The sequence below is a fragment of the Spinacia oleracea genome, chromosome 1 (genome assembly GCF_020520425.1).
Source record: "Spinacia oleracea cultivar Varoflay chromosome 1, BTI_SOV_V1, whole genome shotgun sequence".
In the NCBI taxonomy this organism is placed as follows: Eukaryota; Viridiplantae; Streptophyta; class Magnoliopsida; order Caryophyllales; family Amaranthaceae; genus Spinacia; species Spinacia oleracea.
In genome coordinates, this window is record NC_079487.1 from 119,928,861 (window position 1) to 119,954,246 (window position 25,386).

At 36.8% G+C, this 25,386-nt stretch overlaps 1 protein-coding gene and 3 long non-coding RNA genes across 5 annotated transcripts; 3 read left to right on the forward strand and 1 right to left on the reverse strand.

Annotated features, from left to right (window-relative positions):
* The first annotated feature begins 2,435 nt into the window (after positions 1 to 2,435).
* Positions 2,436 to 4,773, forward strand: LOC130471907 (uncharacterized). Its single transcript, XR_008932169.1, has 3 exons — positions 2,436 to 3,226; positions 3,681 to 3,744; positions 4,556 to 4,773. It is a non-coding gene; the product is annotated as an uncharacterized lncRNA (long non-coding RNA).
* A 1,822-nt stretch (positions 4,774 to 6,595) lies between these two features.
* LOC130471913 (uncharacterized) lies at positions 6,596 to 11,207 on the forward strand. Of its 2 annotated transcripts, XR_008932171.1 has the most exons (4): positions 6,596 to 7,404; positions 7,552 to 8,710; positions 8,958 to 9,477; positions 10,997 to 11,207. It is a non-coding gene; the product is annotated as an uncharacterized lncRNA (long non-coding RNA). The 2 variants fall into 2 exon arrangements; XR_008932170.1 differs by lacking the exon at positions 6,596 to 7,404 and having other exon boundaries at positions 7,423 to 8,710.
* A 5,357-nt stretch (positions 11,208 to 16,564) lies between these two features.
* On the forward strand, positions 16,565 to 19,051 carry LOC130471911 (uncharacterized). Its single transcript, XM_056842270.1, has 2 exons — positions 16,565 to 18,624; positions 18,779 to 19,051. The coding sequence occupies exons 1-2, from the start codon at positions 17,603 to 17,605 to the stop codon at positions 18,786 to 18,788; spliced, it is 1,032 nt and encodes a 343-aa protein (XP_056698248.1). The 5' UTR covers positions 16,565 to 17,602; the 3' UTR covers positions 18,789 to 19,051.
* A 2,123-nt stretch (positions 19,052 to 21,174) lies between these two features.
* LOC130471918 (uncharacterized) lies at positions 21,175 to 24,979 on the reverse strand. Its single transcript, XR_008932172.1, has 3 exons — positions 24,390 to 24,979; positions 21,983 to 23,724; positions 21,175 to 21,435 (listed from the first exon to the last, which is right to left on the reverse strand). It is a non-coding gene; the product is annotated as an uncharacterized lncRNA (long non-coding RNA).
* Between the last annotated feature and the right edge of the window lie 407 nt (positions 24,980 to 25,386).

Here is a 25,386-nt window from a genome sequence, read left to right on the forward strand (position 1 = left end):
TGCTCTCTATATACCCTGCCTAAAATCAATAAATGGAGAAGGAATATAGAGCGGTTATCATATTTAACCGTTAAATAAACAATAAAATAGGTAACAGTTGCAGTAGACAACTGCTCTATATACTACCTCGTTTCCATTAGCATATAGCACAGTTATTATGAACCACCGTTGTAACGCCCCGACTTTTCGGCTCCTTAATTAGCGGTAATAAACCGTATTTAACTGATCATTAGCAGCGGAATTAGGCATAATTAATCCTGGGACCTGTGGGTATGGGCCCACAAATAAAATAATCCTTAAATAACAATACAATATTCCCATAAATAAATATAAATCAATATTCTTATAACAACCTCAATAACAGGATTTCCATAATAAATAATTCTCATCTCGATATCCCTATAATAAACTACCAACTCCAGTAATAACTCTCCTCTTGAGCAACTCGAGCTCCATAACCGAACCTGTACATCATCATAAAAATAGAAAACAGGAAAAACACAGGAAAAATCCAAAAATGAGCGGAAAACTCAGTAATATTACTCCAACCCGTCCAAACGGTTTTATTTTGAAAATCATTTGGCACATATCAATCATTAGCATTTATTGTTCGGAAACAACTAACTTAATCTCGTTATCTTGAAAACTGTGTCGGCAAGGAATCATTTCCTTTACAGCTCATTGGCAAGTACAGGCTTTGGCGGGACTTTTCTTACATCTTTTCAGGGGGGAACTGTTTCCCTTTAACTTTAACTTTGACTTTAACTTGCCTCCACCTGTAACTTGCCCATTTACTAGTTCAGTTCACTTTTCCAGGCCGACAAAAGCAACATCGTCTTTATTTAAAATAACTTTATAAATATCATAATTATTTCCGAACAACGTCTTTAACATCATAAAATAATAAAATACTTTAACATATCATCATGATCATAATCATAAACATATATCATATCATTTAGCACATAAATCACATAAAAATCATGTAGTCTCACATAGTACACATACGGACATAAACATAATTGATGGACATAAGTATTACATAACGTATACGGACATGTAGAATAAAATGCTAGACATAATAATTACCTCGATCGTAATTCCGTAGGCTTAATTTAGTACGAAGCTCAACTTAAATACCATAATCCTTGACCATTGCTTTCAATTCCTTTAATCAAACTCAAAAACCTCAACAATATACAAAGTAAACATAGGAATTAATAAAATTCATTCTACCAAAATAAAGGGAAAGACCACTAGATTAGGAGTTTAGGACACTTACACTTACGTGGCCTTCCCTAGTTTCTTGTATTCATAGTCAAAGCCCACAAAATAACTTGCTAACTCATTAATATTATCATGGCCCACTAACAACCCCTCTTTATACTTAGGATTTTATTTGGAAAAGATCAATAAAGCAATAAGCAGTAGCATAGCAGCGAAAAGAATAGGGAGCCGCACAACAACAACAACAACAACAACAACAACAACAACACCGCACCGCATCCAGCAACAATGGCCACGAATAGTGCCGGATAAGGATGGTGGTCGGCCGTCAACTGGAGACAGTCTCCGGCAGGGAGTGTAGCAGCGGTGGCCGAGGGAGGTGGCGCCGCGGTGGTGAAACGGAGGAGAGAGAAAATAGTGGAAAAGCTTCAAGTTTCATCAATGATTTATTTATTTTTCTTACTCACTTTTTAATTGGGTTTTGGTATTGCAATTTCCAAATTACTGAAAATTAGAAGGCTATTTATAAATCTTTATTGACATGGTGAGTCATGAAATTGAGAAATGGTTTAGACATTTGGCTATCCGAAATTTTGCCACACAAGAATGAAGAAGGATGAATTGGCTTTTCTATGCATTTGGACAGAATTTGGAGACAAAGGAAAGTCAAAGGCTTGGTGGCAAAGCTCTCCATTTACACGTATTGTAATACCCCGAATTTTTAAAACTCGGTTAATTAGGCTTAATTATTTTTATTTAGCTTAAAATCGTTTTAAGTCCTAAAGTTCGAACTTCATTTTTAATTAACGAAGTTTTATTTCGCTTGAATTTTTAAATATTGTTACACTATTTATTAATTTTCAGATTCTATGATTTAATTTCAAATTTACGAGTTTAAGCTACTTTTTAAATATTAGTTATTTCGTAATTGATTTCGGATTTTTAATAATTTCAAAACATTCTTATTTATTCGGAAACTAAATTCATTTTTCGTTAACGATATTTATATAAAGGATTATTTAAAACTAAATTTTTATTTAAACATTTCTATTCAAATTAATTTCCTAAAAATAGAAATCAATTTTCTGAATTTTTGCCTAACTAAAGTAAAATGACAAAACAACAAAATGCTTTAAAAGAACAAAAACTTCATTTTTTTCCCCTTTCCTTGCTCTTCACGTGTACCAGGAAGAAGGAAGCAATTCCTTCCTTCCTCTCTTTCCCTCAATTCGGTCCTTGTTCATGCCTTGCTCCCCAAGGACCTTAGCTTCTCTTTCACTCTACTTAAAACTACAAATCAGAGCAAAAATCTGCCCCAATTCTTCATTCAATCAGCTCCAATTTCAAGTTGAATTTCAAAAACTAAAAATCAATTTTACTCCCCTTTTTTTTTCCTGTTTGATCGAACCACCACCACCGGTGGCTGCCACCACTGCTGTCCCCTTCTCCCCTTCGCTGCACCACCTTGCTGCGCCCCATTCCCGACCACCCAGCACCACCACCACACCTCCCTCACCCTCTCCCTCCTACGCACGCATCCCCTGCCCCGTTCCCCTGTCTCCCTCCCCTTTTCTGCCATTCTACACCACCCACGCCGCAGCCACCACCACTCCAACCACCTTCACCAACCAATATCCGCTCCAATACCCGGCGTGCCTCCGCCCAGAACCACCCACTTCCTCCCTCAAGCTCCCCGATCTCCTCCTCGGTTCACACCTCCTCCCCTGTTGTCGCCTTTGCTCGTGTCTTTCCCCTCCGTCCCCTTGTGCTCTGCCGCCGCAAATCACCCTCCACCGTCGCCTTTTGACGGGTTTCTCTCGACAGCACCGCCGTGCCGCCAGCCACCCTCCTCCCTTCCCTCTCTCCTTCCCCTTCGTCCGTTCTCCCCTGCTTCGTGCCCTGTTCCGCGAGAAACAGGTTCCAATATTGGAACTTTGTTCCTTTAATTATTCAAGCAAGCCCAACTTTCCTTTTAGCCCAATAGCTCAAGTGAATTTAGGTAACATGTCCATATACTTACTAATCTTAATATTTTATGAAAATAAATGATTACTTAAGCCTTGAAATAAAATGGATTTTTAAATGATGATTATATATATATATATATATATATATATATATATATATATATATATATATATATATATATATATATATATATATATATATATATATATATATATATATATATATATATATACTGAAAATTTGATTTAAATAATATTTTCGTTAATATATGAAATTTAAATAATATTTTCATGAAAATCGATTTACGAAATATATAAATATATTTCGATTAAAATTTCGTTTAATAATATTTTCATTAAATTATGAAATTATATTAAAATACGTTATTTATAAATTCATTATTTATAAACTTAATATTTATAAAATATCGATTTTATAATTATTTGTCGATTTAATACTAATTCGATAATTTAATATTTTGAAAGAAATTGGACTCGGGGCTCAGGAAGGACGATCCATCGGACAGGAAGTATAAAAACTGCGGTTGAGGTAACGGTTATTGCTAGTACCCGCATTCCCTTCGAAATGTATTTATGAATGATGTTATGAATGATTGATGTTTTATAATGATGTTTTATGAATTGCGGGATTACAAGTATGATTTGATTGAATTGTTTTACGATAATGCAGTTTTATGCAAGGTATTGATTTAATGAATTATTATTAATTTCTGAAAGAAACGATTTTATGAAATAACGAGATTTAATGGTTTATTGAACCACCCTGAATGATTGAGATTTTCCTGATTAATGTTCAACTAAAAGAAATGTAAACATGATAAATGAAAGTTTAAGAACTGGTCAAGTTCCCCTGATATGGAGCCCAGGTTCCCCCTGATAAGAAGCACTGGCTTCCCCTGATATGGAACCAAGGTTCCCCCTGATAAGAAGCACTAGCTTCCCCTGATATGGAACCAAGGTTCCCCTGAAATGAAGCACTGGCTTCCCCTGTTATGGAGCATTGACTCCCCCTGTTATGAAGCACTGGCTTCCCCTGTTCGTAGGAGACGTCCTACCATGTTTTCCTGTAAAGTCCTGACGACCAGAATAATAATGTTAGAAGGAAAAAGATTAATGAAATGACGATCCTGAAATAATGTTCCTAAAACGATGTTCCTGAAATTTAATGTTCCTGAAATGATATTTTCGAAATGATGCTTCTGAAATGTTGATTTATTAAATGTTTTACTATATTCTATTCTACCTGTTTATTAAATAAAATGAATTGAAATGATGTTACGATGCTAGGGTAACTTGTTACTGATCGAGTCTTCGACTCACCGTTTTGTTTTCCGTTTTAGGTAATGCTGGGGACCACGGAAACGAGTAGTGGCGAGGATTTCACTATTACCAAGTTCACCTAAGTTAATGTTAAGTTGTAACAAGTTTAAGTAAAGATTCTTGATTAAGTTTCGTACTTTTATTAAGGAATTGAGAAGGATGATTATGTGAATTTTGGAGTTTAATAGCTTATGATTGATAGTTGCCTTGTAATTCCCAAGAGGGAGTTACGGCGGGTGATGTCCCGACCGAATTAGGTTAATTCCGCTGCTAATTATGATTAAATAAGTGATTTAGAGGTCGGGGTGTTACACGTATGGAGAAGGAACAAGAAGAAAAATGGGTCTTTGGTTTTTCAATTGATATAATGGCAAAATAGTAATTTATGAACTTAGAATAGAAATAAAGATGAAATAGAAATCAGATTTTGGGCAATAAAGTTGGCTTGAAAGAGCAGACTCATCGTATGAAAAATAAATTGGGCTTAAATAATTGATATTAAGTCACAATAAATAGATAGACATAAGTAGGATAATTAAAATAGCTCGGAAAATTTAGGACGTAATTACGTTAATAATCGTAATTACAGAATAATAAAACAGGCTTAAAAATACGGGGTGTTACAACCGTTCTCTATTATGTATTTTAAAATAAATAAATAAAATCGTTAAAACAATAAGCAACTCCATTTTTGCAATATTATAACGTCAAATAAATGTTGCAGTCCCATTTTATGCTGACAAGGGGTGTTCAATTTCTTATATCGAATCCGATCCGAAATTTTCAGATAGGAAAAATGTGATCCGAATCCGAAATTTTTTGACCGGGTATTCGAAAATTCGAAAACTATACGAATTTTTAAAAATGTATAAAATTAATCACGTTTATACTGATTTTTTTCGGATAACCGATCCAAAATATCCAAAACCTTAAATTTGGTTCGAGTTATTCGAATTTTCTACTGTTTTTTTTTTAAATTTCGAAATATTCCGGATATCCAAAAATAAAAAAGGTTGTCCCGAATCTGATCCGTAAATCCGATTTTATTTTTTGTAGATATCCGAAATATTCGAAACCTTAACACCAATTCTTAAATGGACTTGGTCAACACTAAAGTGATTGTGGACCATGTCTTAAAATAAAGTCAACAACTTGTTCCTAATTTATTTTGGCATTTTATTAGAATTATTGTGAAAAAAATATCAAATTAGTGTCGTTGATGCATGTTGTGCTTGAATAATGTGATTTTAAGTCACAATTCGCTTTTAAAAACATATGGTTACTATGCTTCAAAAAAGTTACTATGTCTAAATTTGGTGTTTAATTTATTATAGTTACTGTATAAATAATAAAGGTCATTATGAGTGTAAAAATGTGCTAGAGAAAACTATTAATTTTGAATCCACACTAATATTATTGTGGACCAAGTATAGGCAAGAAAAATCCAAACCTTAAAAACGGATTGGACATCCGAAATTTCGAATTTGATCCGGATTAAACGGATCACATATTTTTGCCGACCGTATTTTTTATCGGATCGGATATTTCGGGTTAGATCATCGAATCGGATATTAGGACGCAATAATATGAGCAAAAGGTCTTGCGCGTACAAGGTGTACAATAAATTTTTTGTACACTAAGATAACTTTTACCCATTTTTTCGTAACTTTAACCTAGCTTTGATTAACTTTAATATTAGTAAAAAAAAATTTGATAGAAATGATTAAATGATTAATTTTATACATTATTAGTGGTTTTAAAGAAATATGTTTTTACTGAAATGAAAAAATTTATCACTAAAAAATAGATAACTTTTACATATATAAGCTTAACTTTTAAACATTTTGAGTTAACTTTTACTCCGGTGTACAATATTTATTGTACACCCTTTGTAAATAAGAATTTGTGTAATATGAGATCCGGAAAAACTAGGAGGTGGAGGATGGTTGTGTCCCCACACGATAACGTCACATTAGCATTTTGGAGAAAAAGTAAAATAAAAATGAGGCCTAGTTGCAGAAAACCCTAGATTCTTTTGCTATAAATAGGTAGAAAACTGTACTTGCTCAAATTGGGTTCTAAATTTCAGATCTGGAACTGAGTCTTCCTCAAAACTCAAAGCTATCCTTCCCTCGTAATCCCCGCTGCTTCTACCGTCTCTCCCGCCGACGTTCTATCTTGTCAAGTCGAGACTATCCTCCGCTTTCACCTCCTTGACTAGGTGGCGGGTTACATGACGCACCTCCACCACTTCCACCAAGACCTCTCAACTCCGGCGATCCTTTTGCCGCGGCGACGATTACGCGATGTTGATGATGGAATGATGAGATGGAAGGACATCTGATGATGATGATACAAGGAGTGTTGAGATGAAAAGACAATCTGATGATGCGAGGAAGTATTACGGCGGCAGCAAAGAGATGATGGTTGCAATTATTTTATCTGCATGTGTTTACGATTACGATTACGATTATCTGTGTGTCCTTTATTTAATTTTACATTCTTCACCATGGAAGATTCCAATTAAGATCCCATAAACTTGACCGATTTCTGTTTTCTGGTGGTCTGTTTGTTGAAGTTTTAGTGTTTTAGCCGCGGCTGCAGCTGCGGCCATTATGGTGGCTGTGCTATTTGGCAGAGGTAGTCACGAGGATCGGGTTTCCCTCTTTTTTTGTCATATAGTACTTGGTACGGAGTAGTTGGTACTGGGAGAAGGGGAAGAATCGAAAGCATCATGATACCTGTTGACACATTGATGGATGATCATCATTTCCCGGCAATGCTAGCAAATCGATATATCTTGGCTCGATCACTACATAGTTTGGTAGCTTCTCCTTTTTGCAGTGACGCTTGAAGCTCAGATCAAAAGGTAAGAATAAAAAATAGTTTTCTGAGGCATCCCTGCATTTAACTTGTTGCTGTCATTTCCGTATAAGCCGTGTGACGTTGCTGAGTGGACGAACATCCTATTTGGTTTCAAACCATCTATCACATACTGCAAATTGTGTGGATGCAGGTATTTCTCCTTCTTGTTTCTTGTGTCCCTCTAGTGATGTGTGGGAGAAATCGCTCTTATGATTTTGGATGCGCCCAAGGCTTCTTTCCTAGCGCTCTTTTTTTTTTTGGCTTGCCTAAAAAATGAATAAAGATGAACTGCTAGCTTGTATGACAGTAGCGTGGGCGTTTAGAAATTCGGTGGTGTTTAATGAATCCTGCAACAGGGCATTGTGGGATTTCTGAAACTTGTTAATGACTACAAGGAATACGCTTGTGCTGTGTTCAGGAAGCCAAAGGAACAGGTGGGGGGCTCGAGGTCTTGCTGGCATGCTCCTGCTATGCAGCAATTATGGTGGCTCTTGGGGCTGTAATTCGGGGAGGTTGTTGCTGTTGGGGTGAGGAGATACAAAGCCTGCTGGAGGGTGGAGCTGACAGAAGCAATGGCTGCAAGGTTTGGGATGAAGCTTAGTGAGTGTGATGCGAGCAAAATAGTGATGGCTGTGTGTGATAAAAGAATTGGAACAACACCTTTTGATCTGATCATTGGAGATGTCTGTAGTCTAAGTGAAAGTTTTGTTTCTTTCTCTTGCACTCATGTACGCAGGTCCGGAAATACCGTGGCCCATTTAGCTGCTAGATTGCTACCCATTGATGGAAGGTGGGAATGGGTGAGGCGATGGCAGCTCCATTTGGCTAAGAGATTGAACTACAATCAAGTAATACTCCAATGCGATGCACTGAACGTAGTGAAGCCTGTGAATGCAGGCAGATTTGGAAGAACTTCCTTGGATCTATTGCTTGAGGATGAATGCCTTTGCTCATTTAGCGGTGAGATTACCAAGGCTCCCTTTTTTTTTCAAAAAAGAGTAAAGAGTAAACAGAGAGAGGGAGTAAAGAGGAGCTTCATAATGAAATGAATGGAGTGTTATTTCATGAGGTTGAGGACAAACCACAAAGACGAAACCATTGGTGCCAACTGTTTCACTTAATTTGTAATTGGGGTGGAACTGTCATTGATGGCGAAGAAGAAAGAGAGCATTCACTCGACTGCAACAGAGCAAATGCCAACACCAGTAACAGCAAAAGCAACAGCAACAGACCCGCCAGGGAAAGAGTTTGTGCCAACCGTACCAGTCTAGTGATTCGCCTGATTCTCGTATTCAACCTGGTCATCGCTGGTTTGACCTGCTCTTTGATTATTTTTGTATTTTTTGTTAATGCAAATTTAGTACAAGTATGATGATAATAACAGTAATGATGACCGGGTAATAATGGGAGTGATGGGGATCCAGATTGGGTGGTCGTGTCATGCTGGATAAAACTCACTGTAAATGAGAAAGAAAGCAATTGAGAGGCTGGCCTTTTCCTAGTAGTAATATTCTATAATTTTTTAGTAGTAACTAACAGTCTTTTTTGTTGATGCAGGATGAGATGGAGATGGAGATGTATTGCCATCGGATAAGGGATCTTATGAATGGTTTTATGCAGGTGTTGAGCTAATACCATTCCGTGAATTGATAAACGACTTCAAGTGTATTAGGAGAGTTTCTTTGTTCAATTCCATAAGGATGGAGGATGCTATTAACAGGACAATCAACAGCTTATTCCACTTTTTAACAAATTGATTCGAGCCTTTCTTGATGCTGCTATGTTGTGGTCAATATAACATTGCATCAAAAAAGGCTCAAGTCAATTTGTTGATAATACTGAGAATATTGCGGCACAGGAGGTAGAGTTAGTGGTTTTAGAAGACGTGGTCGGGGTTGAGGTGGTTTATTAGGAGGACTTGTAAGCTCTTTGGTGGATGCGCTTACAGCAAGCCTCAAGGTAGGCTATAGCTGGCAAAAAAAACTAGGTGCAAAGGACCGTCAAACAAACCTGTGTTGGGCTGCTTACAAATGTTACGTCAATATAAGTTGAGAATGTGTTGCTAATATTGATTGAGGTATGTTGCATTACAGGAGGTAGCAATCTGGTAAATTTCGATTTCGTTGAGATTGTTAGAAATTTTAGCTCATTGAAATGAATTGGGACTATTATGTGGTTGACAATCGAAATTTTATTAGCAATGTGGGTAATTTTTTTTGGTTGTTTACCTAAGTCAATGTTTTCAACTGTCAAGTCGTGTCCTAGTGTATGCAGTTGTTGAGTTACTTTTTCTTACTGCGAGAGTGTAAGAGTGTAAATTAATATGGAGGAAAGAGGTAGGGTAAATTAATATGGAGTAAAGAAGAAAAAATTTCCACTGCAATGAATTTTTCACATCTCACACCATTTCTCAGCCTCTCCACTCTCCAAGTCTCTCGATGAAATTTACACACATTACTAATAAAATTACTCTTGAAACCACCATTTCTGAGTAGAAATCAAAACCCTGCTGGGCAATTCACAACTGTGGTTTGGTTATCTACAAAAATCAAACCCTAAGAAGCTCACAACTGCAGTAAGTCTTTCTCTCCTTCTAGGGTTTATCTGGCCATTGTTTTAATTAAACTAGGCAAGATCTGTTCGTTTTAATGATAACTGGGTATTTCAGAATTGTGTTAATTTGGAGAATTTCGTGTTAATTTTCTGTTTAAGTTTGAGATTGTTTTTTTTTTTTTGGGATTTGATTATGAATGAATGCTTCTCACTTTAAGGAGAAACTTCTGCTCATCAGCTCACGTATTGCTTTACTATCTAGTAGTAGTTGTTAGATTTCTTGTTCGTTTTTAATGCAACAGTGGGAACTTCTGGTTGTTTGAACTTTTGGATCCACACAGTAGATAATGTTAACTGGGTATTTCAGAATTGGGTTAATTTGGAGAATTTGGTGTTAATTTTCTGTTTAAGTTTGGGATTTTTTTTGGGGGGAATTTGATTATGAATGAATGTTTCTCATTTATGGAGAAACACCTACTCGTCAGCTCATGTATTGCTTTACTATCTAGTAGTAGTAGTTGTTAGATTTCTTGTTCGTTTTTAAAGCAACAGTGAGAACTTCTGGTTGTTTGGACTTTTGGATCCACACAGTGGGATAATTGTTAACTGGTTATTTCAGAATTGGGTTAATTTGGAGAATTTCGTGTTAATTTTCTGTTTAAGTTTGGGATTTTTTTTTTGGGGGGGAGGGGGATTTGGTTATGAATGAATGCTTCTCACTTTAAAGAGAAACTTCTGCTCATCAGCTCATGTATTGCTTTACTATCTAGTAGTAGTAGTTGTTAGATTTCTTGTTCGCTTTAATGCAACAGTGGGAACTTCTGGTTGTTTGAACTTTTGGATCCACACAGTGGGAACTTTTTAATGCAAAAGAAAAGGGGCGGGGGAGGGACGGGACCGACTGTAGTTACAGAGGCTCTATTTTTTTGTCCAATTGGATTAATTTTCTAATGTAACACGTAATTAGTGTATTGATAATTGTATATTGTTTGAGAATGTTTTGCAGTTAGGTCTCAAATTAATGTTTTGGCTTATGTTTTCAGGTAATGCCACCTAAAATTTCTAAAGATAAGAATAAGCCTAAAGCGCAGCTGAAGGGAGAGGTGAAAGTGGGTGATATATTTCATATAGAGGATGTACAAGACAGAGATAGATTTCTTATTCATCTAGATGAATCGGATTTGAAGTTGCCTTTGAAGTTCTTGTCTGAACTTATAATGATGAGATACTGTTGTGCATATTGTTTATGCCAAATTTCGTATGGACGACCTTTGGTTGGGACATAGACGACTAGATAAAATAAAGTATGTAAATGACATGAAATAAAGGGCGGAAATAAAGAGAGACAAGACAAGAGATGGTGACGCGGAAAACCCGAAAGGGATAAAAACCGCGGGTGGCCATGAGTCCACCAATCCACTAGGTAATAGGCGTAAAAAGCCTTACTGAGTACAATTACATTGTATATTCGCAAGAACGTAAATATAGCTAATATAATAGGGTAAACACAAGTAGGTGTGGCAAATATTGTGGGAGTACGTAAGCGGACGAGACATTCAGGGAAGACTCGTTGTGAAAGAGCTTTATAATAGGGCAGTAGGCTTAATGCAAGGGTAGGTGTATAAAGAGAGTGTAATTGGTTTAGTATACCTTGGCTAAAGATGAACGACAATGGTTAATATCTTGATGGAATACCCATGTGGAAGATAAGAGGAAGGCTAGCTTATATTTGTTGTAGGAGCTACGGGAAAAGCCATCGGATCCTAGGAGCATGAAGGGATAGTATATATATATACCGTAGCCGTTCGGATAACGTGTGTTAGTGGAGTAAATGGCAGAACATGGGAAGCGTGGGTTTCATTGTAGGCGTTCTAGATGGAGATTGGAAGTGGCCTCTCATTGCGGATTCATGGTCTTTATATAGTACTAGGTCAAGCATAGAAGACAGAATAATGCCGTTAGTTATTCCTTGATACTCTCAACTGATCCCTTGATCTCCTCTAACTGTTTGTTTGACCCTTGCTAGCTTCCTTGACCTTGTCCAACAAGCATATAGTAGAGATGATGGCTCCTTGAATATAGGAACCAACCTTGACTGCTTCCTTAATAGGATCCGAGGACGGACTGACTTGCGATGACTTGTTCCAGCGTCGACCTCACGTCGTACAAAACGACCAATAACAATAGCCCCCATTTTCATAATTGTAGGGAGTCGAAAGTTAGGAAAATAATCTTCAAAGTCTGTCACCGCGTTCATTTGATGTCGATGCTAATCTGTCATTGTCTTCGTCTTGTCCGTCGTCTTCCATACTTAATCTTGATCAGTGGCGTCGCAACTTGGTGTCATCCATGATTTTTGACAGCACTTGACGTCATCATGCGTATATTGGCGTCTTCATGTTGGCGTTGGTGTCCTTAGCTTAATTAGACGTAAACCTGACATCTTGTGAAAGAATCGTTCCTCTTAACGAGCGTGAGACAACAGAATGTAATTCTCAAAAAACCTGTGCGAAAACATATATGTTGAGACACAACGTTAGTTAGGTATCTAGCGTCATGGCCAACTTTTGTATCTTCGTCTGTCGTTTGATATTTGCGGGCGTCACGGCCAACTATTGTACCTTAGTCCGTCGTTTGATGTTTACAGGCGTCATGGCCAACTGTTGTATCTTAGTCTGTCTTCTGATGTTTACAGGCGTCATGGCCAACTGTTGTATCTTAGTCTGTCGTCTGATGTTTACAGGCGTCATGGCCAACGATTGTATCTTAGTCTGTCGTCTAATGTTTACAGGCGCCATGGCTAACTGTTGTATCTCAGTCGGTCATCTGATGTTTACAGGCGTGCCTCTATTGTCGCTGTTGTGTGACATCTATCGTATGCAGGCGATATAAGCCTTTTCGTTTGTTCGTAGTCATGCGAAGAATTTAGAGAAGGAAGTTGCGTCGATTGGGCATAATGTCGAATTATTTTAGTCGGATGTAATGTCGTGTGAGGGTAGGTAGCAGGAGACTAAGTTGAAGTTACAGGTGAATGGAGTGAATGATTTGAAGCAACCTTATGACGAATGTCAAGAATATTCGAAGGGTTGTGAGGTTTCCTATAACATGGGGACAAGGGATAAGATGTTTTGATGGTGTAGTCTATGGCATAAGACTTTAGCCTATGGGATTTTTAGAACATCAATTTAAGTAGGTTTTGAGCATTCTGGGTTTGCTTTGTTTTTCGTCAGTGTTGAGGAGGAAAGACGTGAGTTTGCTATTTTATATTTGGCGATTGGTTAGCCGTTTGGACGAGTGTCGGGGGTGCATACACGTTGTTAGCTTAAAATGTTGTTTATGCTATATCTATTATTCGTTGTGGAATAAATGTCACTTGTAAGGTACTCAAAGAACGAAGCTATGTGCACATAAATAGTACCTGCGTCGTGTGTAGTGGTCGCACTTAGAAGAGACACGTCGTCGTTGGGATCCAATAAGTTTAAGGGTTATGACCATGGAGACGTCGTCGCTTGTAGTTGATAGCGTCGTTCGTTGATGTCGTCTTCTGATGATGTCGTTCGTTGCTGTTGTCGTTGGTGATATCGTCAACAAGTGATCTATTGAGGATAGAAAAGGTAGAGGTGGACGTTCGCTTGATGCGATGTTAGCGTTGATTTTCAAATGAATAAGATGAAACATAAATATAATATAATTGCGTTTGGAAAGATATATTCAATGCGACAAATAACGAAAACTGAAATTGAACTTTAATCGCAGTGTAGTAAAAAATGTAATAAATTAATTAACGCACGAAGTAAGTGTTAGATATTACTTAATATGGGCTCATGTAACGAAATTACGTCGAGTCGTTGACTGTCCCTTGATGACGATTCTACGATCAACAGCATTGTCCTGATGTCTTGACACCTCTCGTCGCCGATCTTGTTTTCGTTCCTGAGATCATTGCCATCGCTTGTACCATCGTCGTCACATCTGGCGTCGTACCGTCATGTTGAATGATGACGCATCGCTGGTCTTGACATTGTCCATTCCAACGTTGGTCGACTTATTGGTTGATCCTCGCAATGTGGCGCAAGAAAGAACATATGGTTAATGTGAATTCCTTATACTGTCTTAAGAAGTGGACTTTTTCTTAACGTCTTTGGTAAAATCATTTGACAAACTTACATTACAATATGTCGTAAATTCAAATACATGTGAACTCTTTATAAATTACCTTTCTTGTTAATCGGTTGACGTCTTATCACTTGTCGTCTTTGGGAAACCCAATGAATTTTCTTTATCCGCCTATTTCGACATGTGATAGTGGTTGAGCCCCCAGTGTTCGTACATTTGTCTTAGCATCGTACCTGTTACCAAAATCTTACGACAAGATCATCATGAAAATAAATTGTATCACATCGTCAGTTAAACTTCAAAGTTGTAACAAGTATATTAAACTGAACGGGAGTATGTACTATCTTGCCCCCCTGTGGCGGCTTTAGGAAGATATCATGACTGAAGTCGGCCACAGATATGATGACGTTCGTTTATATTTGACTTCGTACATGCGTGCCAGCATGATGCAACCTCTAAACGTCTCATGTGTCAAGTCAAATTACCTCAAAACGATTTGATAAAATGGTTTAGTCATTAGAAAAATTGAGACATTCATGGTGCGATGCAAAAATTTATTAGTTTAACTTGATGAACGTTGGATACGAGACATATTAATACAAGAGAACAACAATGAATGAATTGAAATGAGAAAGTGTGTGAAAAATAGTTTAGAAGTTACTCATGTGTCATCATGGTCATTGATGATGATTATTCGACATTCCGATTTCCTTAGCTTTCTCGGTAGTCTGGTGGCGTCGTGTCATCGGTCATTGCCATCTCGTGGCGTCGGGGCATACCGTCATGATCAAGGTAATCTGTTGTCATTAATATACATACTAACGCGTATAGTCGCGGCATGTCGTTAGTAAATGAAAAATAGTTATCACGGATGATATATGAGAAAATTTCAATAGGATATGAGGTGTTAGTTTATAAAATTTTGACGTCATTAATAAATGAATTGAGTCACTCATACCATTCGATTGTGTTGATGACCCTCACGATCTGCGATGTACGTGGCAGCGACAATACGTGTATATTATAAATAAAAGATAACTCACTTCGAAAGTATGTTCGTACCTTTAGCCCCCATTGATATTCATGTATCAATCAACGATCTGTTGGCGAACTTACGAAGAAATATATTGTTAAAATAAAGATGTTCGATAATCACTTCTACGTACCATGTTTAACACCGAGAAACTTCTTGTCGTCACAGGGGTAACCAGAATGGTCGCGTCTTGCTGTCGTGGCGTCATGTTGTGTCGTCGTGACCTCATGTTGTGTCGTGACCTCGTGTAACACTTCTAACGTTGGTCGCCTACTTTACTCACGACCTTGCCAAGCGACACGTCAGTATCTGTAGACAAGACAGTACCTTGTCACCTGCATTCTAACGTCGGTCGCCTGATGTATTCATGACCTAGCCAAGCGACACGTCAATACCTGTAAACAAGACAATACTTGGCGACACGACATGATCAAACGACAAGTGGTGACGACGTTAGTACAAAAAGTAGGATAACAACTTATAGCATATATTTGAAAGTGCTTTTGGAAATTAAAACAAGCAAAGTATACTATATAAAAAGCAAATCAAGTATACTATATGAAAATTAAATGAGATAGAGTATACTATATGCTCCCCTGTGGCGACTTCAGGACAACTACAAATTCTCCTATTTGATACTTGGACTGAAGTTAGCCACAAAATCTAGTATTGCCGACAATTTGTTGTTGAATCTCCATTTGTCGCCTTCGTTTTTGGAGACGTCGTCGACTGATGTGGAGGTCACGTCGGATGAAACTATGTTGACGTCATGTCATTGGTGGATGACGTCACGTGTTCGCATCTGTTTTAGTGACAACAAGGACTAGAAACAATATTAGTTTAAATTAAAATCACTGGGGTTGAGTTTTATACCATACTTCTCGCGACGTCAAGTGTTAAATCGTCTCGAGATCTTATCAAGGTACGAGACAACTCATATTGTATCTTGTTTGTGGTGACATCTGCATGATGGTCCGTGACGTCTAGACCGAAACCTGTCACGTATTCGAAAACGAGGCCAAACGATTAGAGTTGAATATTATAAATATTAGTACCTATTTTCGATGTCATCAAGCGTTGGTGTCGTTGTTGTCACGATATGCATCATCTAGGTTGAATTCGACCACTCAGACGCGTCACTTCTAGCGATGACACCTGCTGATGTCGACACCTGATCTGGCGACGACATGTACCCTGACGTCATTCTATATTCCATCGACTAACGAGCCTGGCGACGACACCTGACCCGTCGACGACGCCTGACCGTCGACGACACCTGACCCGTCGACGACACCTGACCGTCGACGACACCTGACCCGTCGATGACACCTGACCGGTCGACGAAACCTGACCCGTCGACGACACCTGACCGTCGACGACGCCTGACCCGTCGACGGCACCTGACCCGTCGACGACACCTGTCATGTTGACGACATGTGCCCTGACGTAGCTCCATCTCATGGTGGCGACAAAGTATGACAACAATCCATAGCCTGGCGACAACTTTATTGGTGAACCCAAGTGGGTCGGATATTGTGTTTGAGAGGATATTTGTGGATATGTGTTTGAAGATAAATCTAGCCATCTCCCCACAGACGGCGCCAAACTGTTTATGCCAAATTTCGTATGGACGACCTTTGGTTGGGACATAGACGACTAGATAAAATAAAGTATGTAAATGACATGAAATAAAGGGCGGAAATAAAGAGAGACAAGACAAGAGATGGTGACGCGGAAAACCCGAAAGGGATAAAAACCGCGGGTGGCCATGAGTCCACCAATCCACTAAGTAATAGGCGTAAAAAGCCTTACTGAGTACAATTACATTGTATATTCGCAAGAACGTAAATATAGCTAATATAATAGGGTAAACACAAGTAGGTGTGGCAAATATTGTGGGAGTACGTAAGCGGACGAGACATTCAGGGAAGACTCGTTGTGAAAGAGCTTTATAATAGGGCAGTAGGCTTAATGCAAGGGTAGGTGTATAAAGAGAGTGTAATTGGTTTAGTATACCTTGGCTAAAGATGAACGACAATGGTTAATATCTTGATGGAATACCCATGTGGAAGATAAGAGGAAGGCTAGCTTATATTTGTTGTAGGAGCTACGGGAAAAGCCATCGGATCCTAGGAGCATGAAGGGATAGTATATATATATACCGTAGCCGTTCGGATAACGTGTGTTAGTGGAGTAAATGGCAGAACATGGGAAGCGTGGGTTTCATTGTAGGCGTTCTAGATGGAGATTGGAAGTGGCCTCTCATTGCGGATTCATGGTCTTTATATAGTACTAGGTCAAGCATAGAAGACAGAATAATGCCGTTAGTTATTCCTTGATACTCTCAACTGATCCCTTGATCTCCTCTAACTGTTTGTTTGACCCTTGCTAGCTTCCTTGACCTTGTCCAACAAGCATATAGTGGAGATGATGGCTCCTTGAATATAGGAACCAACCTTGACTGCTTCCTTAATAGGATCCGAGGACGGACTGACTTGCGATGACTTGTTCCAGCGTCGACCTCACGTCGTACAAAACGACCAATAACACATATAATGGTAAGAAATGTCAACTTCTAAAGTTTCGTCAAAAACTAAGATGTGCTGAACCTATTGATTACAAGATGAGTGACCAAGGTTTATTTATGATTTTAACATTGGTAGTTTTTGGTGATGTTCAAATTGAGTTTCTTGTGTTCAAACCTAGAGTTTATATATTGGCAGTAGGAGTTAAAGGACAATGGTGGAAAGTGACTGATTTTACCGAGCATACAACTATGGATTTTCCAGGAGCTCATTCACTAGGCTATGATGGCAATTATAGAACTAAAATTCCTGGGATATTTAGTTTTAGTATGATTTGTGATAATGTGATGAATTTGTTCAAGGGAATTGACAATGGGAAAATGATTGCAAACACTGAGAAACATTTTAAGAGTTTAGTTGTTGTCATTGCTGAAAGTATCCGTTTTGCTGAACTTTTAGAGATGTTTTATACGGTTTTGAAATATCATGATAGAGTTGTTGAACTCAATAATATTCAACGGTGGTTGATTCGCAATTGGGAAACATTAAGCAGCAATTGGGTATTATATGATCTTGGATATTCTTGGAAAAGTATAAGAGAATTAAGTATTCGCCGTGACTCTGGTGATGATAAGAGCGATATCCCTCCTCCTCGTGACTGCTTTGATGAAAACCATCCTTCTAAAGATCCCACTAAGATTTTTGATATGCTGAGTCTTATTTTATATCCCCAAGATAGATATACTTTGGGAAGCATTGAGTCTTTACAAAAGGATACTATGAGCCGAGTGAGAGATGTGGGAAAGGTTGAGGTAGACATCTTGGTAAATATGGTGACTAGAGAGGTTTTAAGGATGATTGAAGTTGCCAAAACAGAGGACAATGCAAACCCGATTGCGGTTGAAAATAGTACAAGAAAGGATTATGAATTTATACTTAATATGGAGAAATCACTTTTGAAGAGACTAGAACAACATGAGGCTGCTGGTAGTTCAAGGTAATTTTCTTATCTTTTCATTATTTTATTCTTTGAAATGTCTTTCTGGTGTAGCTGTTTTGTTTTATATTAAGAGAACTTTTAACTGGTGTCAATTTTCTGGTTCTATCTTTTAGATTTGTCAATTAACAAGTCATTTTTTTTAATGTTACAGTAAGGGGTGAGAAAGCAGCTTTGAACATGCTTTTGAGGAGGTGGCTTTTTGTTCTTGCAGAAACAGTGATGCTTGTTTGTAGTTGCATCTAATTATGTCAGACGTTGTTATTTTCAAAATACTTGGATTTCAATTGTAGAATGTTCCATGTTTCTTAGTGTCTTACCATATAATTTTGCATTGAAGGAATATTATTCCCTTTGTTACATGTCTTTGATGGAGACTTTTTTTTAATTATATATATATATATATATACATATTTTTATTGTCCAAGATCGTAGATCTAGTGGATTATCAAGAAATTGGTTTATTGGTAGAGAATATGCGAGATCGCAAAAGTTATCCGGATCGCAGATCTATAGATTACCGTAAAATTCACAAACGTATATGCTCATAGGCATCTAAATAAAATAATAAGATAAGACAGTTATACATATGTATAACTATCTTATTATTTTATTTTATTTTATTAAAAAGAGTATTAAAGATTTATGCACAACGACAACATTTTTTTGATACTCTCGTCTTATTTTTATTAGGAGTTACAATTACTACTTACTGCCGTTTTTTTATATTAAAAGTTACAAGTTCATTTTTGTTTTATTCTATTTCTTTGTTAGCTATCCCAACTATGCTTTTTTAATACGGCGAATGTGGTAGTTAGCCCCATTACTTGTGTCTTACGCTCGAAGTAGTCCTATAACTTTCAAATGTAGCAAATCAACCCCACAAGTATTTTGTGATGTATATAAATTTCAATTGTTAATTTGCCGACCAAATATCGGAATTATATAATTTTTGCCGGATTGTGACATATGTACGATAAAATATATCATGTCCCCAAAACCTCGAATCTGAATTGTTAAAATACCAAAATTTACAAATCGAAATAGTGTAGTGTTATAAAAATACTATAGGTGACTCTTCGTATCAACTATCATCAAATAAGATGGGAAAGAATATATAGACTCCATTACCTAACGGCCATTGTAACTAGAAAAATGAAATTTTTTATTTATGCTAGAAAGAAACATTATAGAATTTAATAAGAAAAAAACTCACAAACTTTAATCTAATACTATAAACATTATTTATGCCATCATTTTATTCCGGCGAAAATCATATATTTTCTGATGATTTGACCAGTAAATAAACAATTATAGTTAATTACACATTACAAAATACTTGTGGGGTTGATTTGCTACATTTTAAAGTTAAATGACTAATTTACACATTAGACTTAAGTAACGTGGGCCACGTGGCCACCGCATTTAATACTTATCCAGATCAACTTCTAACCCTACAAAAATACGGTGAGAATGTATATCGTGTCTTTTTTTGTTATGTTTAAAATTAGTTTTCTACTTTTATCCGTGCTTGTGAGTTGTTTGCCTATTAGTACGTCCATTACGCAATCAACAAATTGAATAAAAAACTTCCAAGTTCTAAAACTAGAGCTAAAGGCACGTGTGTTACCCGTCAAGTAAGATACTACCATTTTTAATATATGCAAAATATAAGTAGAGTATTTACATATATTGCGTTGTTCTTATACACGTCAAAAGTAGCTTAAAAAAGAATGATAACAGAGATATCTCCATCATCTTGACACTTAAGGAAATTAAGAAAATTGCAAGCCAACTTCAAGAAAGCACAATCTTGAAGGTGGATAGAAGGGATATTCAAAGAGCACATGATCTTGCTAAAACTTTTACTCTCTCTGTCCCATAATACTCGCACCGTTTTGACTGGACACATTTGCTAATGCACAACTTTGACCACCAATATCTTTAACTATATATTATAAAACTTATAAAATATTAATATTTTGAAAATATATACTGAGATGAACCCAAGAATATATTATATACTACTATGTAACATTTGTTTTTATATACTATAAATAAAATAGGGTCAAAGTGAATTATGTAAATCGTGCAAAAAGTCAAAACGATGTGAGTATTAAGGGACAGAGGGAGTAGATTATTTGGTAGTAACTTTACTTAAGTTCTTTGTAGCTCTTGTAAAAAAAAAACAATAATAATAATAATAAAACGTCTAATTACATAAAGTTTGTTTTTCTTACACAAAGGTAGAAATGTATGCCTGCAGACTACAGTCTACAATCTACAGTCTATCTTGATAAAGCTAACTTAGTATCACATTCACTAGTAGAAAAAATGCTAAATATTTGGGTGAAAATATCCTTAATTAATGGTGATTGTGCTTGGAATTTTATCAAAACCCACTTGACAAGTCGAGTGCTTGGATTTTAAGGAATCAAGTGTTTGGGTTTTAAAGAAAACACCAAGCACCTGTATCCGAAAAAGGGGGAAAAAAGCTTTTTAATTTCTTTTAAAAGCTTTAATGGTCAATAAACAATAACATATACTTCGTAGATAAATGTAAAGATTCTTATTAAAATGATGTTCATAATACAAATGAGACAGAAAAAATTATATCTCAACTCAAAATCACTTGTATAGAAGACCCAAAACTATTACATAAGTCATAACCCTTGTTATATAAACAAGTACCCTTGGCTTTACAATGCCTTGGATCCCCTTGAAACTTGAATACATGATTAGACAACAAGGCCAGCTTGATGCCCCAAAAGTAGTCATAATGTAACTGCAACTCACTCCAAAAGAAGCATCCTGTAATAAAAACAACTAATTGTCATCAAAATTATAAGCATTGAAATAATTTACTTCAACAGTTCAACCATCTTGTTTATGATTCAGTAGATGACTCTAATGTTTGCCTAACATGATCTAAGGTTTTCCTATTTCATGCATCACAAATAAATTCAATTTGTGTGTTTGAACTAGGGAAATTATGTCTATCCTTGACATGCAAACAAGCAAAAAAAACACTCAGATTCTCAATGGCCGGATCTTTTGAAGTAGGGGAGCTGTAGCTGATGAAGAAAACTAGGAGGAGAAGGCTTTACAAAATCAGAGTCTCAATGGCCAGGATCTATTGAATATTGATTACCCAAAATCAGATGAAGAGACAAACATGAAAGACTAAGATAGATCATAAACCAAGTACAATGGACCAATTAATAAGCCCAGAATGAAATCACACCCTTCGACCTTATTCTCACATGCAAACGAAAAAAAACAAGGCACAAACACAGCAAGTCAACTCTGGTAACGTTGACAAGAATCAACAGCAAGAAAAGGCAGGCAGCCACTCAACTTTAAGCGGTTGCAACAACAGCTTCCCATCTGACTGAACATCTAACTACTCTTCAAAGTGGAACCCTGCATCTGTCACTCAACAACAGCATCAAGCCAAGTGCAACCAGAACAGAAGCAGAACCCAGTTACTCCATAACACCAGTTACTCCATAACAAATACGCCTTTGCTCTAGGATGCTGGCATAGTGAACTAAAATCACATACAACACTGTATTCTTCAGCCCAAGATTCAAGAGCCCGCTTGTTGGGGTTAACTACAACAAGGAAAGACTGGAAGCTATTTCCATAAACCTATATCTGAAACAGACAGATGAGCTCAGAACAAAGAAACTATATAATTCAAATGACGCCACAGAGTTGCTTATTCTTATGTGCAGCATAGATCAGACATACTGCATCAATTTCTGAGGCAAGACAGTAAGTATTCTCCAAGTTTTCAACTGAACTAGTGAAATAATATTATCCCTGTGAAAACTTGAAAATGTTTTTCATAAGATCAATGATCTTCAATCTTCATGCACCCATCAGATTGCCACTCTCCAATATACCCTGTATAGATATTTGTTATCTAGGATATTAAAAACAATGTTATAGTAAATAGTAAGAAATAGATCTGATCCTATTAGTTGAGATTGGGCATATTATTCAACTTGAACAAGTGGAGATAACCTGGGACAAAATAGGTTGGCATTTTAGGGCCTTGCCCATGACCAGCTCTAGCCTCTAGGAACTAGGAAGAAAAGAACAATCAGCCCAGCTAAAGATGAAAAAAAAACACGATCAGACTAAACGTATGGACCCAGTCATCCAGCCATGACTTCTTCAGTGAGGTATTCTCGTTGAGCCCAAGTGTTGTTTTGTCCTATCAGTAATTGGAGAGGCAGAAGCAGGCTACTCAACCCATGAGAAGTAGCCCTCAAACAGTAAATAAAGCATAGACTATAAGGGTATTACAAACTCTACCAACAGACTAACAAGTAACAACCACATTTGTGAAAACATGTCGGACTTAGTGAATTTGATAATGTATTACAGCTCTGAAACACACAAGTAAAAATTTATTAACCACTCTCCTTAAAGAAAATAATTGTAGCTCCCTGGGACCATAATTTCCACTATGAAGTTGTGGATTAAGCATTAAGTGATTAAAAATGATAAATGGAAGGGAAAAAATCACCTCACTCCAAAGAGAGACCATGAATCCAGCCTAAATAAATCAATAGAGTCCAAAATCTGACAGATCACTCTGATAATAAAACAAAGAAAAAGTCAAAAAGACATGCATCTGAGAACTAAAAGTTGTGGCTTACAGAAATAGACAAATTAGTGTATATACCTATAAGCCTACACTTATTAAACAAATCTAAATGAAGATTAAGGGAACCAAAAATCATCAGACATGTTCGTTGCTCGACTCTATGATTTTCAGTTTTCTGTATGATGCTAGTCTCAATGTCCCATGCGTAACATGTATATGACCCTTTAAACAGAAGACGACATTAGGGAAATTTTCTTCGCATACAACACAGCAAAAAACCAAATATGAAGAAAAACTGAAGCCACGCATTCCAAATGATTAAAGAGTATCCAACACAATTGACATAAGCAGTCTAACATCACAAATTACCGCATTCATATCACAGAGTATTACAATCCCAAATCCCAATCCAATAAAGACGGTGACAAATACTTGGTACCTGTTATTCACGAGATTTTAACACCACCAACTTGAGGATTTTCCTGCAAAATTCCATGATGAACATTAATTTCTAATCAGCCAAGCAATGATCCATATAGGCATGCATTAGAAATTTATTTCAGATTAAAGGTAATAAGTTGTAGTAGAAGTTCAGGGAAGCAATTAACGGGTGAAGGAAAAAATTTCACTCCGGCCTCAAGATCATATATCCCACTATGTCATGGCACAAGTTCAGACCATGTTAATCTGTCCCTGCTTTTAGAATTGGCTTGAAATGACAACTTTCAAAATTTCAACTACTACTGTATTCAAAGATTTCTAAGCAAAATATTTTATGCTTATTTTCTCTTCCTAACTTGCAATCAAATAAAGGTGTACCTAGATCATAAACCTCATTAACAAGCCCAAGTCAATTTCCAATTCTCTCCAAAGTTCCATTTACCAAGATCATATATGTCTCAAAGAAGACTATGAAAACTATAAACAACCTTCAACCTCGAAAACACGAGGCATCACAATGCAGTATCAGATTTCAGATGTATGTGTAAATCCAGGAAGTCAAGTAAATCTTTGGTCTTAGTTCAAGTGTAACATATTTTAGTGTCTAAAACCAGACATGCACTTTCCCCAGTATTATAGTTATGATTCTTCACATAGAGATTAGCCAATTCAAGTACTAACATATAATAAGGCTCATGCAGATTACCTCATGATCACGCATCAAATGGCGAATTCGCGAAGATGAGGTCATTAACTAATGCAGCAACAAAACCAAGCACAAACATCACAACTCTTATTCATACAGAAGAAGCCAGCCATGAGACCCACAAATGACCTGATGATCTGGGTTCTGGAATACAAAGTTTTTTGGCTTCTTAACATAAACATTCCCATCATTTATTTTCAAGAGGCCAGCCAATATCTGCACCATTACAACCAATCAAAAAACACACACTCTTTAGCTCAACCCAATGTTCCAACACCATTACACTAATGTACTCTCGCCTAGGCCGGGTTAAGGCGAATCATTTGTACACAACCTTAGCCCTACAATAACAGAGGCTATTTCCAATTACCCTGCTCTGAAGTCGAATGTACACAACATTACTCCAACGATAACAAAAGCTATTTCCGAATTCCCTGTTTCACCCAATACTTGCATAATTGCATGACATAAGTATGAACCCAGGAAACCATAAATAACAAACCCATAAATCATGCTACGTGAAAGAGATTCCAAAGCAAACAATCAGCAAAAAAAAATTGATCACTTCAAAATGTAACAAAAATTAAATTGTATACCAATTGTTAAACAACGCAATTGTACCTGTTGAGCACTTGAGCCAGTATAGTATGCAAATTGCTTTGGATTTCACATGCAAAGGGAGACAAAGCGGAAAAAAATTAGAAATCATATAATTAACATATACTTCGTACTAATAACCCCAAAACTCAATCTAACAAAATTCACAATTTTTATCTATCACTTTACGTTTATGAAACAATCCTACAAATAAATTTGCACAAAATCAGATAAACTTGATAAATTGGATTAAACCCAAAACAAACATATAGTAAGATAAAATTGATGAAATCGGACCAAACCCAAAACAATAACTTTGTTTTATGGCAAGAGGATTTACTGATTTCAGACAATATGATGAGTTCAACAGAGATAGGTAATTAGCCGGTTAATTGGGTCG